General features: G+C 39.8%; 1 protein-coding gene across 2 annotated transcripts; it reads left to right on the forward strand.

Moving 5' to 3' along the window:
• Positions 1-1,279: 1,279 nt before the first annotated feature.
• UEVLD (UEV and lactate/malate dehyrogenase domains) lies at positions 1,280-12,910 on the forward strand. Of its 2 annotated transcripts, XM_021525671.3 has the most exons (12): positions 1,280-1,335; positions 2,854-2,938; positions 3,566-3,628; positions 4,386-4,549; positions 5,367-5,502; positions 5,932-6,053; positions 6,690-6,795; positions 8,470-8,640; positions 9,398-9,571; positions 9,849-9,933; positions 10,551-10,674; positions 11,957-12,910. In XM_021525671.3, exons 1-12 carry the CDS (start codon positions 1,294-1,296, stop codon positions 12,119-12,121), a joined length of 1,437 nt encoding a protein of 478 aa, XP_021381346.2. In that variant the 5' UTR covers positions 1,280-1,293; the 3' UTR covers positions 12,122-12,910. The 2 variants fall into 2 exon arrangements, with proteins under 2 accessions (XP_021381346.2, XP_077640395.1); XM_077784269.1 differs by lacking the exons at positions 1,280-1,335; positions 2,854-2,938; positions 3,566-3,628 and having other exon boundaries at positions 4,517-4,556.
• The last annotated feature ends 266 nt before the right edge of the window (positions 12,911-13,176 follow it).

The following is a 13,176-nucleotide window of genomic DNA, read 5'->3' on the forward strand; positions in this document are numbered from 1 at the left end:
AACTCCAGTGCAGAAGCAGAATCAGCATCATTAAGCATTATGTATGATGGAGAAGCTTACTGAAGGTTGTTCTAAACCTAATTATTTTCTGCTATGGCTGTATCAACAACCTGTGCTCTTAGTTACTGTCTGCTTCAGGCCTCAAATCAGTGGCCTGAAGTAAGGGAGAAAAAAAATTGTTTGAGCCTGCTCAAGATCTTGGCTCCTTGTAAAAATGTGCTACTGTCATGCTTGTTCTGTCCTGTTCTCTCAGTTTTCTGGGCAGCTGGGGGAACAACTGGCATTTGTCACCATTTACCTTGCTAGACCTACTGTGTTTTCTACCAAATTGGCCATCAGACTTGCATGGCCCATTTTCCGAAAGGTCATTTTCCAGTCTCTGTTGTGTTGTAGGGAGGCTTAAAAAATAAGAGACTAATGTAGGGAAATAAATTCCTATCAGGTTTGTATTTACATACTTGTAATTCCATAAAGTTGCCAATCAGTTCTGATACTGTCAACACAGAGGGAAGAAATCCCTGTGTCCCTATAGTATCTATGTATGGTCACAAGGATGGTGAAGGGTCTGGAGGGGAAGCTGTAGAAGTGGATGAGGTCACTTGGCTTGCTCAGCCTGAAGGAGATGGAGAGATGTCATTGCTGTCGACAGCTTCCTCATGAGGGGAAGCAGGGCGGCAGGCACCCGTGTCTGTGTGGTGACCAGTGACAGGAGGAAACGGCATGATGTGGGCAGGGGATGTTCAGGCTGGATATCAGGAGAAGGTTCTTCACCCGAGGGTGTTTGGGCAGGGGCACAGTTCCCCAGGGCAGGGCTCACACACCAAGCCTGGCAGAGCCAGAAGTGTTTGGACAAGGCTCTCAAGCACATGGTGTGTGACTCTTGGGGCGTCCTGTGCAGGGCCGGGAGCTGAGCTCCGTGATCCCGGTGAGTCTCTTCCAACTCAGCGCAGTTTGTGATTCTATGAACAACAGCTTGATTTACTGCATCCTTAAAGCTTGTTCGTTCACGGATGTCCGTGACTGGACGGAGGCTGCCGCCTCTCCATTTGGTTAGGTGTGATATATAATGATTTTACATCAAAGGAGATCCTGGCTCATGATCATGTCGACACATTCCACATCTTACAACGCCACGGCGGGTGGAGATAGCACCTAACCCCGACGGTCACCAAGCGTCGGAAGGGCAATAAAACTCCCCCGTCCTCCCCGCCTTTCCCCGGCCGAGCCCAGCCCGCCTCCCTGAGGGGCGGCGCGGCCGCGCGCGGGGCCCGCCGGGAAGCGGCGCGCGCCGCCATGGCGCTGGCGGAGGAGGCGCTGCGCCGGCAGCTGGGCAAGGTGCGCGCGCTCGCGGCGGGCAGGGCGGGGGGCGCGCGGGCGGCGCTGAGGCGGGAGCGGGGCCGGGATGGCGGCGGCGTGCCGGGGCTGCCTCCCAGCCCGCCCGTCCCGTCCCTTCGCATCCCGCCCCGTGACAGTTTACCCCCGCGCTTCCCACGACTGAAACCTTACTCTTCACTCATCGGAAGTTGACAATTTATTTTTCCCCCCCGGTAGTATTCCCCGCGTTAGCGCCTCCACGCCTTCATGGGCACAGGCGCGGTGTTGTAGCATCGCTCTGAGCGTTTTCATTTCCACGTGAGAAACTGAGGGGGGCGTGTTGAAGCTTTGGGCGTGCCAGATAGTTTTGGGTGCGAAATGAGGTGAGGAAGATCTGTGTCTGAGTCATCCCGTAAATCTCTAGAAGAGGACAAACTACTTAATGGGAATGCCTCGTTTTGTATTACGAATAGGAGGAGGCCAGCTTGGGAAAGATGACTTTGGTTTCACAACCAGATATATCAACGCCTCCAAAAAATGTCATAAGTGTAAGTTGTGTAGACATTCGTAATTAGGGAACGTTGGATTCTTTTTTTTTCTGCGTGACTTTGAAGAATCCAGTGATGGGGAGAAGCTGACTGAAAGGTGTTTCTTGTCAGCAGCTCTCTGTTTTCCTGTAGACAGTAGAAAATAGCTGTGCAATGCCCATAGCTGTCTCTGTTTTCCTGCAGACAGTAGAAAATAACTATGCCGTGCCCGTAGCTGTCACATTGCTGCCAGGGTGACAGACCGAAGAGAAATTCGATTTTACCTACTGTTTTGTGACAGTTATTCCAGGGCAGTGAGCAGCTCTTTAAGCCACTGTCAGGCAGCAGCTTTGTTTGCTTAGGCAAGGGTTCCAAAAAAACAGTACCAGGTTTCCTAAAGGAGAAGCAGAGGCTCTAATCTAGGAAATGAAACATATTCTTTGTAACTTTGGGATGTGGTATGATGCAAATCTCTTGGAAGTTCAGGTATTGGACTGGCTGGGGACGGTCTCAAGCAGCGGTAATTAATTTTCTCAGCTGTCAAGGACAGCTTAAAAATGAAAAAAAATCCTAGAGGCTAATTACTTACACATTTGACACATTTGTGGAAAGTGACATGTTAGTAAACTTCTAAAATGTGTGTGGGTGGACCTGAGTTTAACTGTGTCAGTAAGAAAATAACCTTTTCCTAAGAGGTTCATATTTTTATATTATAATGTGTGTAGAAGAGACTAAATTTTACTAAATTTCTGCTCAGCGCTGTAAAGGAGAAGAAATGGTATATAAGGAGCGATATTCAGAATTTCAACAGCAGACCAGCAATAGCTTCAAAGCTTTTGTAATCGATCCTTTTTGATAATTTATTTCACATCAAAACTGTTTATAATACTGAAAGTAATTATTACCTCCCCCTTCTTGTGTTTCTGCCTTCTACAGTGTCCTTTTCCCTAACTGTCATACAGAAGCATTTGAAGTGAAACTTTATTCCTTATTTTCTTCTCCCCCTTCCCAGTATAAGTTCAGAGACCTGACCATAGAAGAGCTGAAGGATGTTAGCAAGACCTACCCCAACTTCACATTCTCCATGAACACATACAGTAAGAATTGATGCACTTGCTCTGAACTATTTGTGGGGAATCTTACCTGCCATAAATGCAGACTGTGTATAATAGAATGTGAACACATTTCTGTTGTGTTCCTGTCTTTATGTTGACTTGCAGTAAAATTTCTCATGCCATGTGACTGTTCCTGAATGCTTTTCCAAGGATGCGTACATATAAAAACCTTAGCAACTCATTTACTTCATCTTACTTCAACTTGTCAGTAATTATAGGAGACTGATTCTTTAAATTCTTTATATTGCCCCTATATTTCATTATTATTTTGATGGCTTTAGCTTGTAGAGTGTGACTTCCAGAATCCATCAGCCTGACTGGAAATTCCCACAACATCAGAATTACCCAGGACAAAAGGTTTTCAGACTAATGATGTGCTTAGTTGTACCAGTGCAATTTCTAGTAAAATGTCATTAAGAAAATATTTTAAAAGGTAGGGGGGACCTCAGTAATAGTCTAGTATTGGTTCTTTCAGGAGCAGTGTATTTTATTTCTAAAGAAAAATTTATGTTGGATATTTGTAGTTGTGGGCAGGATTGCTGTGCCAGGTTTGAAAGGAGTTTTTTGGCGTTTTTTTTGGTTTTTTTCTAATTGCATTTTTAATTTCAGCCTTCAAGGATGGATCCCAGAAGGACCTCCTGAATTTTAGTGGCACTGTTCCAGTGAAATATGGTAAGATAAATCAAATGTCATTTTCTTGCCAGTTATTAATCTAAATGTAGAATGTGTTGGGTACTGCCTCTTTAAGGGTTCACTGTGCAGTGTCTTCAAAGGTGACTAGAAAATATTTTGTTTCAATTGGCAGAAGTCACTCCTACTGCACAAACGAGTGCACAGATGCTGAAATAAGGTGCTAATAATTAAATAAGTAAATCAACTATTTAAAAAATAGTGTTGTGTGAGACCATGTTGGCAAGCTCTTTGATGCTAATGGAGCTTGTGTGAATTCTCTGTATACACTTGTATAGTCAGTGTCCAAAAATAACTTGTAGGCAATTTTTTATTTTCAACTTAAAGCCTTTGAAGTCTAATGCAAGGCTCTTTATAGATGCTTTTTTGCACTAGGTGTTAAGTCATAAAATAAGTATGACATATATATATATATATATATATATATATATATATATATATATATATATATATTAAACCTTTCTTTGCTGGGAAAAGGGGACATGTTGGCTGAGAGAAGACCCTGGGAAGCAAAACAGCAATAGATCTTTATATTAAGAAAGGTACAATCAGTAGCATTTCAAGTTGATCTGGTTTTATTCATTAGCCTAAGTAATATAAATATTTTCCAGTGTGAATCTGGAAGTGCTATGTCAGGCTTTTTTCCTTTGTTATTACAAAGTGTGAATCACATCACCCACAGCTGGTCTTTAGTGCCTCTTCTCAGTGCAGAAGTTACTAATGGCTTTTGTTTTAACAGGTAATTCCTATAACATACCTATTCGTCTCTGGATCCTGGATTCTCATCCCTTTGCTCCCCCCATTTGCTTCCTGAAGCCAACTGCAAACATGGGCATTGCAGTGGGGAAACACGTCGATGCACGGGGCAGGATTTATCTGCCCTACCTGCAAAACTGGAGCCATGTAAGAGGTGGGGTGGATGACAGGGGAGGGAAGCATTTGGGAATACTGCAGGGTATCATGTGGAGCTTTCAGGCAGTCTGAGGCTTGTAAAGGCACTTGGGAGTAATTCTAATGAAAAAGGGGACTGAGTCTTTACAAAGCAATGTAAGCCTCATGATTCTTTGTTGCTGTCCCAGTTGAATACCCGTCAGGAAAGTTCAGTGGAAGTTTCTGCCTTTTGGGTATGCCTCTTTTGGCAGACCTCTGAAACAGCACAGAGATTCAGAAGTCATTGCTGTTGATGACTGATTTTATGCACTGTATTAAATTACTCACTTAAGTATGACTGCTAGGCCAGTAAAGATTATTTAATGAATGCCAGCTTTTTGAAATGAATGAGCTGTATTTTACATTATTGATACAGAAATTCCTAAGGGAACTTCTGCTGACTTCACAGTGTGTTTTGCCCGGAGGAGGACTGAAATGCCAGAACTCTGGACAGTTGAGCTCATCTAAGACTGAACTACTCTTTAGCTAGGATTTGTCCCCTTTACAGTACTGGCTGTGGCTATATCAAAGGCTTCCATATATTCATGGATGCCTTCATGGTAATTTCAATTTTAGAACTCCTTTTGTTAAATTCCTTTTAATTCACACTCCTGTTTGGAAAGTATCTTCTTGAAGTGATGCTTTTCTCTCCCTTAGGTGTTTGTGTAAATGTTAAGAGTGTCAGTATTTATAATTTGATTGAATTTTGTTTGGCTCTGGCAGTTCACAGCTGATACCACTATATGAAACAGCTGTTCAGGTGTTTTGTCTTCTGTCTGATGTATTTCAGCCTAAATCAACTCTCATTGGATTAATCAAGGAAATGATTGCAAAGTTTGAAGAAGAGCTCCCTTTATACTCAGTGTCATCTTCTGATGCAGCTAGGCAATCAGAACTTCTCTCCTATATTGCAAAGATTACTGAAGGTGAGGATGTTTTCATGGGCATGTTTTTAGTATTCTTATAAAATATATTCACTTATTGTCATTACTTGATGTCACAAAGAAACCTACATGATTTATATTTTACAAATTTTATGACCATGGTCTGTATGCACACCTGTAACAGCAGCACAGGGAGTGCTGTTTTTGTGGTGTTAGTGTTTAGATTCTTGCTACTGTTATGCTTGTGTATTTCTACTTAGTGAAGAAAACATTTCTGTCTAGAGAGGAATATTTGTTTTACACCTTGCAAGTTGTGAAGGATTTTCTGTGGTCAGTCTTGACTACCATTTTGAAAAAGTCCATGTACCTTGATTTAACTCTGACACAACCATGATCCTTTATGAAGCAGCAATACCTGTATTGATACAGTGTGGACCAGCACCTGAGTTTGTGGTTTTCTTTTAATTGCAGGGGAGACTGACATGAAATCCAGGAGTAAAACTGGAGGCAGAAATGAAGGGTGTTTTAACAAAATTACTGTTGTTGGAGCTGGAGATCTTGGCATTGCATGTGTACTAGCAGTTGCAGCAAAGGTACATAATTATTAAAAATAACAAGAGATCTGATTCCATTCTAGTTCTTAATATCTGACACTAAGGAATACCTCATCAGTTTTAACAACTTTCACTGCATAGGTCATTTGTCCCTTCAGTTAATTTAAGGACACATAAAGGTGTTAGTATTTTGCCCTGGTTTCTCAGTCAGTTTTTTTAATTCAAAGGGTTGAGTATTGAATTCACTTCCTTTGAAAATCCCGAAAGGATTCTTGTCTCAGCAGTAGCCTCTTACAACTGGGATCTCCCATTTCCCTGGAAAAGGATAGTCTGTAGCTGGGCTGTACTTCATCACATCTGTATGTTAGATACAACAGTAACAATATTTTTTAACAGTATTTTTTAGCAACAGTAACAGTGATTTTTGACTTCCCAGAGATCGTTTATGAAGTCTAACTGGAAAAAACACAAAACAAAACAAGAAAAAAAATTACAAAACTAAGTCCTTTTCCTTGTGATTTGGCAGTAATTTTGACCAGTAGTTTTGTTGGATTTGTACACAGTACAGCAAACAATGAAATGGGAGGAATTTTGGTTTTTATTCCTCATTCCCACACAAACAAATTTTGTTTTAGTTTATCTGTATTCTGATCTGTATTATTTTTATTCATGCAGGATATTGCAGTCAAGGTGGTTCTTTTGGATCTTTCTGAAGGTGCAGCAAAAGGAGGGACCATGGATTTGGAGATTTTTGCTGTGCCAAATGTGGAGATCAGCAAAGGTATGAGATGTTATTTCTGGAGCAGGAGTGGGTGCTGTACTGTGTGCGCTTGTGCTCATTTTAACAAGAGCAGGACACCTGGGGAGATACAGTGGCACATAGGCTGTCCTTTTTTACAAGTTTGTACCTGCAGGTAAGAGGCTAATGCTGAAATTGGACTCATGCAGAAATATAGAGAAGCCAAGCTAGAACTTTTGTGTCATGGGCAGAGAGAGGGAAGGGGGAAAAATATTTGCATAGGAAATAAGGAAGGCTGTGAAAGCGGTGTTCAAAAGGCTGACAAATAAAGGTGCATTTCAAAGTGCTGCTTTTGTAGCTTGATGTTCATTAAACATGCACATGGCCAATAGCGAGTCCTTGATCTCTATCACTGCATACTCAAACAATGAGTTCTTAATATCCTTTTCTTCAGTCAGCTGTGAGCATACAAATAACAGAGTCAATACTATGTCTCTGTAATTAGTGATTAGTTACAGCCTTTGATGATATTTGATAGTTGCAGAGGTTGAGACCATACAGCTCAGAAATTTTTCCACAGAGAAAGCTGGAACTGAATTGAGTAACATTTTTCTTTGCCTATGTGTCATGTTTCCATGTTCCTTGGACCCTTTGCAAGATAAAATGAGGGATTTTCTTGTGCTCCTCTTTTAATTTATCTTATTTTGGGGACAGGGACTTGTTCTGGTTCCACCAGGCATCTTTGTGGCTTATTCTGCACCTGGCATTGCCTGCTGTACATTCTTTGATCTTATCTTGCAGGTTTTACTTGTAGCACACCTTTTTTCTGAACACTGATTGTGCAGCTGTACCACAAATCTGTTTGTGCCTCTGTGGCTGCCTGTTGCATGTTTGCATTTAGCTGTGACATAAGAAGCTTGGTAGTGTTACAATGCTACAAAATGCTTTTATACTGTCACCTGCTATTTTAGTATGTTTAGATCTAGGTTTGGGGCAAGTTGGTATTAATTATATCCTGCTTTGTATGGTTTTAATTTTTCAGTGCATTACACCCCTGCTTTGGCTTAAGTTGGTTCCAAAAGTGGTGCAACAGACAAATCACCTTATTTCCAGGCTATCAACTGTGTGGCACTCAGATATTCAGAGATACCTGCTCAAGGCAGCTTTGATTTATAAATTCCTGCAGCAAGCATGGTTGTGTGTTTCTTTGGGCTAATAAGTACAATTTTTCTTTTATTTGAGTTAACAAATAGACTTTTGGAGTGCTTTTCATAGTTCTCTACATGCCATTGATTAAGGCATAAGATCAAAAAGTCTAGAAGAACCCTCAGATAAAGGAGTAAAACTTTTCCCCTTCTTTAACACTTGGAATAAAAGTTTAGGAGCCTTTTCATGGATTTCTTTTTTCTTTCTTGCCAAGAAAACTTGGAAAAGTTTATCTGTCAAAGCTGTCTAGATATTTTCTTGTCTTTGCTCTGTAACCTTGGACAAATTGTAGTCTACCTTTTGTGTTTGACACCTATAAAACAGGAAAGTAGTTCTGTAGGAGAGCTGTGTTTTATAGGTGCTGTGGAAGTGCCCTAAATTCCACTGGAGGCAAAGAATCCCTAATTAGGCCGGGTGCTGCAGTTCAGTCTTTAGAACAGCTCTTGGTTTTGCATCCAAAACTCAGTAGAATGACATAAGTTTCAAAATTTATTTTCTTTATATTTTCAGATTTTTCTGCTTCAGCTGATTCCAAAGTTGTGGTGCTTACAGTTAATTCTCTGGGTAATGCTCAGACTTACCTTGATGTCATACAAAGCAATGTGGATTTGTTCAGAGGAATTATTCCAGCAGTATCCCACTACAGTCAGAATGCTGTTCTTCTTGTTGCTTCTCATCCAGGTATGCTGGTACTTTGCATAAGGTTCTGTCCCTCACCTGGCTTTTTCTCTGGCCTGTTCTAAAAACATGTTACTGCTGAATACACCTCATTAGTCAAAAATTCTTGCTGCTCTGAAAAATGTTTTCCTTTTCAGCTTTGAGCAGGACACTGTCTTTGAGGGTTTTTTCTTTACTGTTACCAAGATAAAAGAAAATATTGTACTTTGTTTTGTGTAACAGGTATGTATTTCTGTGTTTCTGTGCATAGTTTCAACCTGACTCTGTCTACATCATTAGCAACCATTGGCTGTTGTGTTGTCAATTGTGAGTTTTATGTGCACATTTCTTATTGCAGCAAGGATAGATCCATGTAGGTTATGTTCCATATTATCACACATGCTACTCAGATACCAAGTATAGCATTAATAGTAAATATTGTAGCTAGATTTTTGTGGAAGGTTTAAATTTCCAGGTCAGTGGTATTGTGGACTAAGACAAAGCAAATCACTATTTAGGAAAGGGAAAGAAGTGTCAGCCTCTATCCTGTAATGCATCAAAGACAGCTCTTCCTACTACCTTACCATTGTTCTTATTTTTTCACTTCTTCCCCACCTGACTTTGTGTTTTAGGTTGAAATAAACTACCAATATATTCTTACATGCTCATGCCTTTTCTAAAGTGGAGAAATCCAGAGTTTTTTGTAATGATTCAAAAGTTGTAGTTGAGTTGAATTTTGAGTGGTCCTTCATTGACAATATGTTTTTTCTCTGACATTTAGTTGAAGTAATGACATTTGTGTCATGGAAGCTGAGCTCCTTTCCCAAAAGCAGAGTGATTGGGGTTGGTGCCAACCTTGATTCAGAGAGATTTCGGTACATTCTGACCAATCTTTTGAAAGAAGAGGTGCTGGCAAAAGATGCCTGGGTTATTGGTGAACAAGGGGAAGACAAAGGTAAAGTGATACTTTTTTATGACCATGAGCATGTAATGTTTTGGCATTGCCTGAGTAACTGAATAATGAAAGAATAATTGAGAAAAGTAATCAAGATAATGAGGAGAGTAATAAGAAGAGTAGTAAATTCTCATAATAATGGCTTTAAGTAATGGAGTTGTGGGGTACCAAATCTGTGGAGCAGTAGCAAAAGTATTTGCCATTTGTCACAGGAAGAAAAAAAAACCAAACCACAACCTCAAATGCTTTTTGGTTTTTTTTGGTTGTTTCTATTTAGTGCCATCATGGACCAGCTGTAATGTAGCTGCAAATCAAACAGAAGCAATGGCTGCTCGTAACTCAAGGGAAAAGGTGGCTAACAGGTAGCACCATTATAAACTTTTTTTTCCTTCATGTTCAGGCACTTGGTGTTTATATGTTCTATAGCTTTTTATGAAGTGGGGGAAGCTTGCTGCAAAATGTTCATACATTGAGTTTATAGGAAATTGTATGTCAAGTTGTCATTCACTTTTATGGATGTGTATATGGCCACTGTTTTTCTTACTACCATTGTGCCTGTGGCAATGTAAGGAGACACCACAATATACAGCAGAATATCTGAGCTGTTTGATTGTGTGTTTAAAACAAATACTAGACAAGCTTTCTGGCCCACTTTCCTCAGAGCTTGTGTTGGAAGTATTTGCTTCAAAGTCAAGCACCAGTTTGGATTAATTTAATTATCCAAACTGATTTAATTATCAGTTACACCTCTTGACAGAAAAGAGAATTGTTACGAGCATAGAGAAAAAATATTGTAAAGAAATTATTTTCAGCAATTCTATATTCCATTGTGTTGTTTTCCAAAACAGAGAAGCAGCTTTTTATAGTACGCTTTACCTGGTACGCTCAAACCTGTATTTTGGGTTTTACATAAAAACCAAAATAAAAATAATTACAATCTCAACATCACATTTTTCTCCTTTTCCTGGTTTATGTGCAGAGCGATGGAAGTCCTAAAGGGAAAAGGTCAGAGATCTTGGTCTGTTGGGCTCTCAGTTGCTGATTTGGCTGACAGCATTCTGAAAGATAAAAGAAAGGTTCATTCTGTATCCACTCTGGCAAAGGTAAATGTGTTATTAATACTTTTGGTTGGCATTGTAATTATATTATTTATTACAGACATGACCGTTAATTTTAGCAGCACAGACATCTCAGTGTTCTGAGGTTACTACTTTCTACTGCCATTACTTTCTTCCAACAACAGCTCTCAATTCTAGTCCAAAAATTAGCAAAAATCAGTTACTGTCTTAACCTGATACCGTTACTAAAAGTGGATTATTCTCCTAAAAATACAAGTCCATATTCCAGCACTCCTGGAATAGCTGGACTTGGCAAATGAAATGTGACTTGTAGTTCCAGAGTGTTCAGTACTAAATGTAGATTTTTTTTTAATAGGAAAAGAATTTTGTATCTTTTTTGAAAGTATTAAATGCATTTTCTGCCAGTATTTTATTTGATTAAGTTTGATACAGCTGGCTTTTTACCCCTTGTGCTTTCCTTAAAAGGAGAATATTATGAAGCAACATTTAACTTCAAATTGTAGACTGAATTTTGTTTGAATTTTCTCCTAAGAAGCTTCACTAAAGCATTAGGTCATTCCATATGATGAAAAAGCCTATGAAGAAACATTTAATTGTCACTTCAATTCAGAGCCTGCAGAAGGAAAATTTGCATGTTTCTGTGCAGGGAAGTTGAGCTGGCTGCTTACATACCTAATTAAATCATTATGTTTCAAGTGAAGTTTTTAATAATTCCTGAACTAAATATAGATACAGAAGAATCACAAATCTCTTAAAATAAAATTTCCCAGATTACAAAAATATAAAATTTCCCAGATTACAAAATTAAACACATTCTATAGTGTAAACTTGAATTATAGGGATATAAGTTTGATAAATTCTTTTGCAGAATCCGTATGGGATCAATACTTGAGAAATTTTCCACAGTTCTTAGGTTGCATTATTTAATTTATTATGTTGAGTCCTAAAAGAACTAATGATACTGTACAACGAAGTGTCCCTGCTTGTTCTACCCATGAAATGGTGTTTAGTGGTATAGATTTTGTCTGTGTTATAGAGATTTATCTATCTATTTGGAAAAATTCCCCAATTGTGGCATGGTTCACAAATTTCTATCTGCACAGTAATATGTTACAGTTCCTATACAGTAACCCACTGCACAGTATCTAAAATAAATGGAAGTTGACCTATCCAAACACAGCATATGTTGGAATATCCTTGCTTAATTAAAATAATCAAGTAATTTTGTGTAGTTGTATGTTTTTGTGTAGATGCAGCAAAAATAAGTAACTGTGTGTGTGACAGTGTTCTTTGTGTGTTCTTTCAGGGGTGTTGCAATATAAACAGTGAAGTATTCTTAAGTCTCCCATGTATTCTTGGAACCAGTGGAGTGATTGAATTGGTCAGACTGGAGGAAGACCCACTGGTGCAAGAGAAACTGCAAAACAGTGCAGGCTCAATTCATGACCTTCAGCAGCAGCTGAAACTGTAAGGAAGCTCAAGGGAAGCCTCTGTGTCTACTCACTGAAGTTGGAGATCTGCAAGGCAGAAAAGGCTGCTTCATATATATGGATTCCTGTGGAAAACAGGAAGCTTTGTTACTTTACTTTCTAAAAGTGCTTTCTCAGTTTAGGTTTGAATTATTTAATACCACGCTGTACAGCAATTTTTTTCCTTTGTAAAGTGCACTTTTGATAGCCAAAATGAGGCAGGTAACACACAAGAATATTTTACCTAAATTCAGGTGGCACTTGCCTGTGGTTTTTGGCTGCCAGTTAGTTATAGCCTGACTCTTAGGTTACTCTTAGTTCTTTGCACATCTTTAGGAGGCAGTCCTAGAGAAGGGCTTACCCAGCTCTGCAGAAACTCCAGCATGCAGAGCCCCCTTGAACCCTTCCTACAGCTTTTAAATGCTGTATCTGAGGCTTGTTTTGGGTACAGTCACACTCCAGCTCTACAGGCACTGGGGATGCAATTCCATAGCTTCATCTTCCATGGCTGTCAATGCTCTTATGTCAAGTATTTTGCTATTTACTAAGGGGAGCGTGGTGTTCACAGTATCCTTCAAACCTGAACTATTGGCTATGGATTTCTGTTCACACTTTATCATGTCTGAAAGACTTCCATCATGACTTGTTTGCTTTTATTTTATGAGGATATTCAGAGCACTTAAGCACCTGCAGTTCTCACTACATACATGCAGCACTGGAACAGGGGGCTCTTCCTGAATGGGAGGAGCAGGAGCTGGGCTTCAAATAAAAATGAAAGATAAAATCCAGCAGTTAAACAGTGCAGATGTATCTGCACATTCAGACCTTGATCCAAAGCTGGCTGGGGGCTTTACATCAGCCTCAGGAGAAGGCAACAGAACCTGTAACCCTCCTCCTGGAGGCCAAGGATGTGATGAAAAACCAGGCTGTGGATTTGTAGGTAAAAACCAGATGGTTTTGAGATCAAAGGGTGTTTTGGATTCCAACCCCTTGATTTACCACCAGTAAAAGACTGTATTACTCCTGATTACACCTCACCATCACGTGGCAGGCACAG

The sequence above is a fragment of the Lonchura striata genome, chromosome 6, assembly GCF_046129695.1.
Source record: "Lonchura striata isolate bLonStr1 chromosome 6, bLonStr1.mat, whole genome shotgun sequence".
Lineage (NCBI taxonomy): Eukaryota > Metazoa > Chordata > Aves > Passeriformes > Estrildidae > Lonchura > Lonchura striata.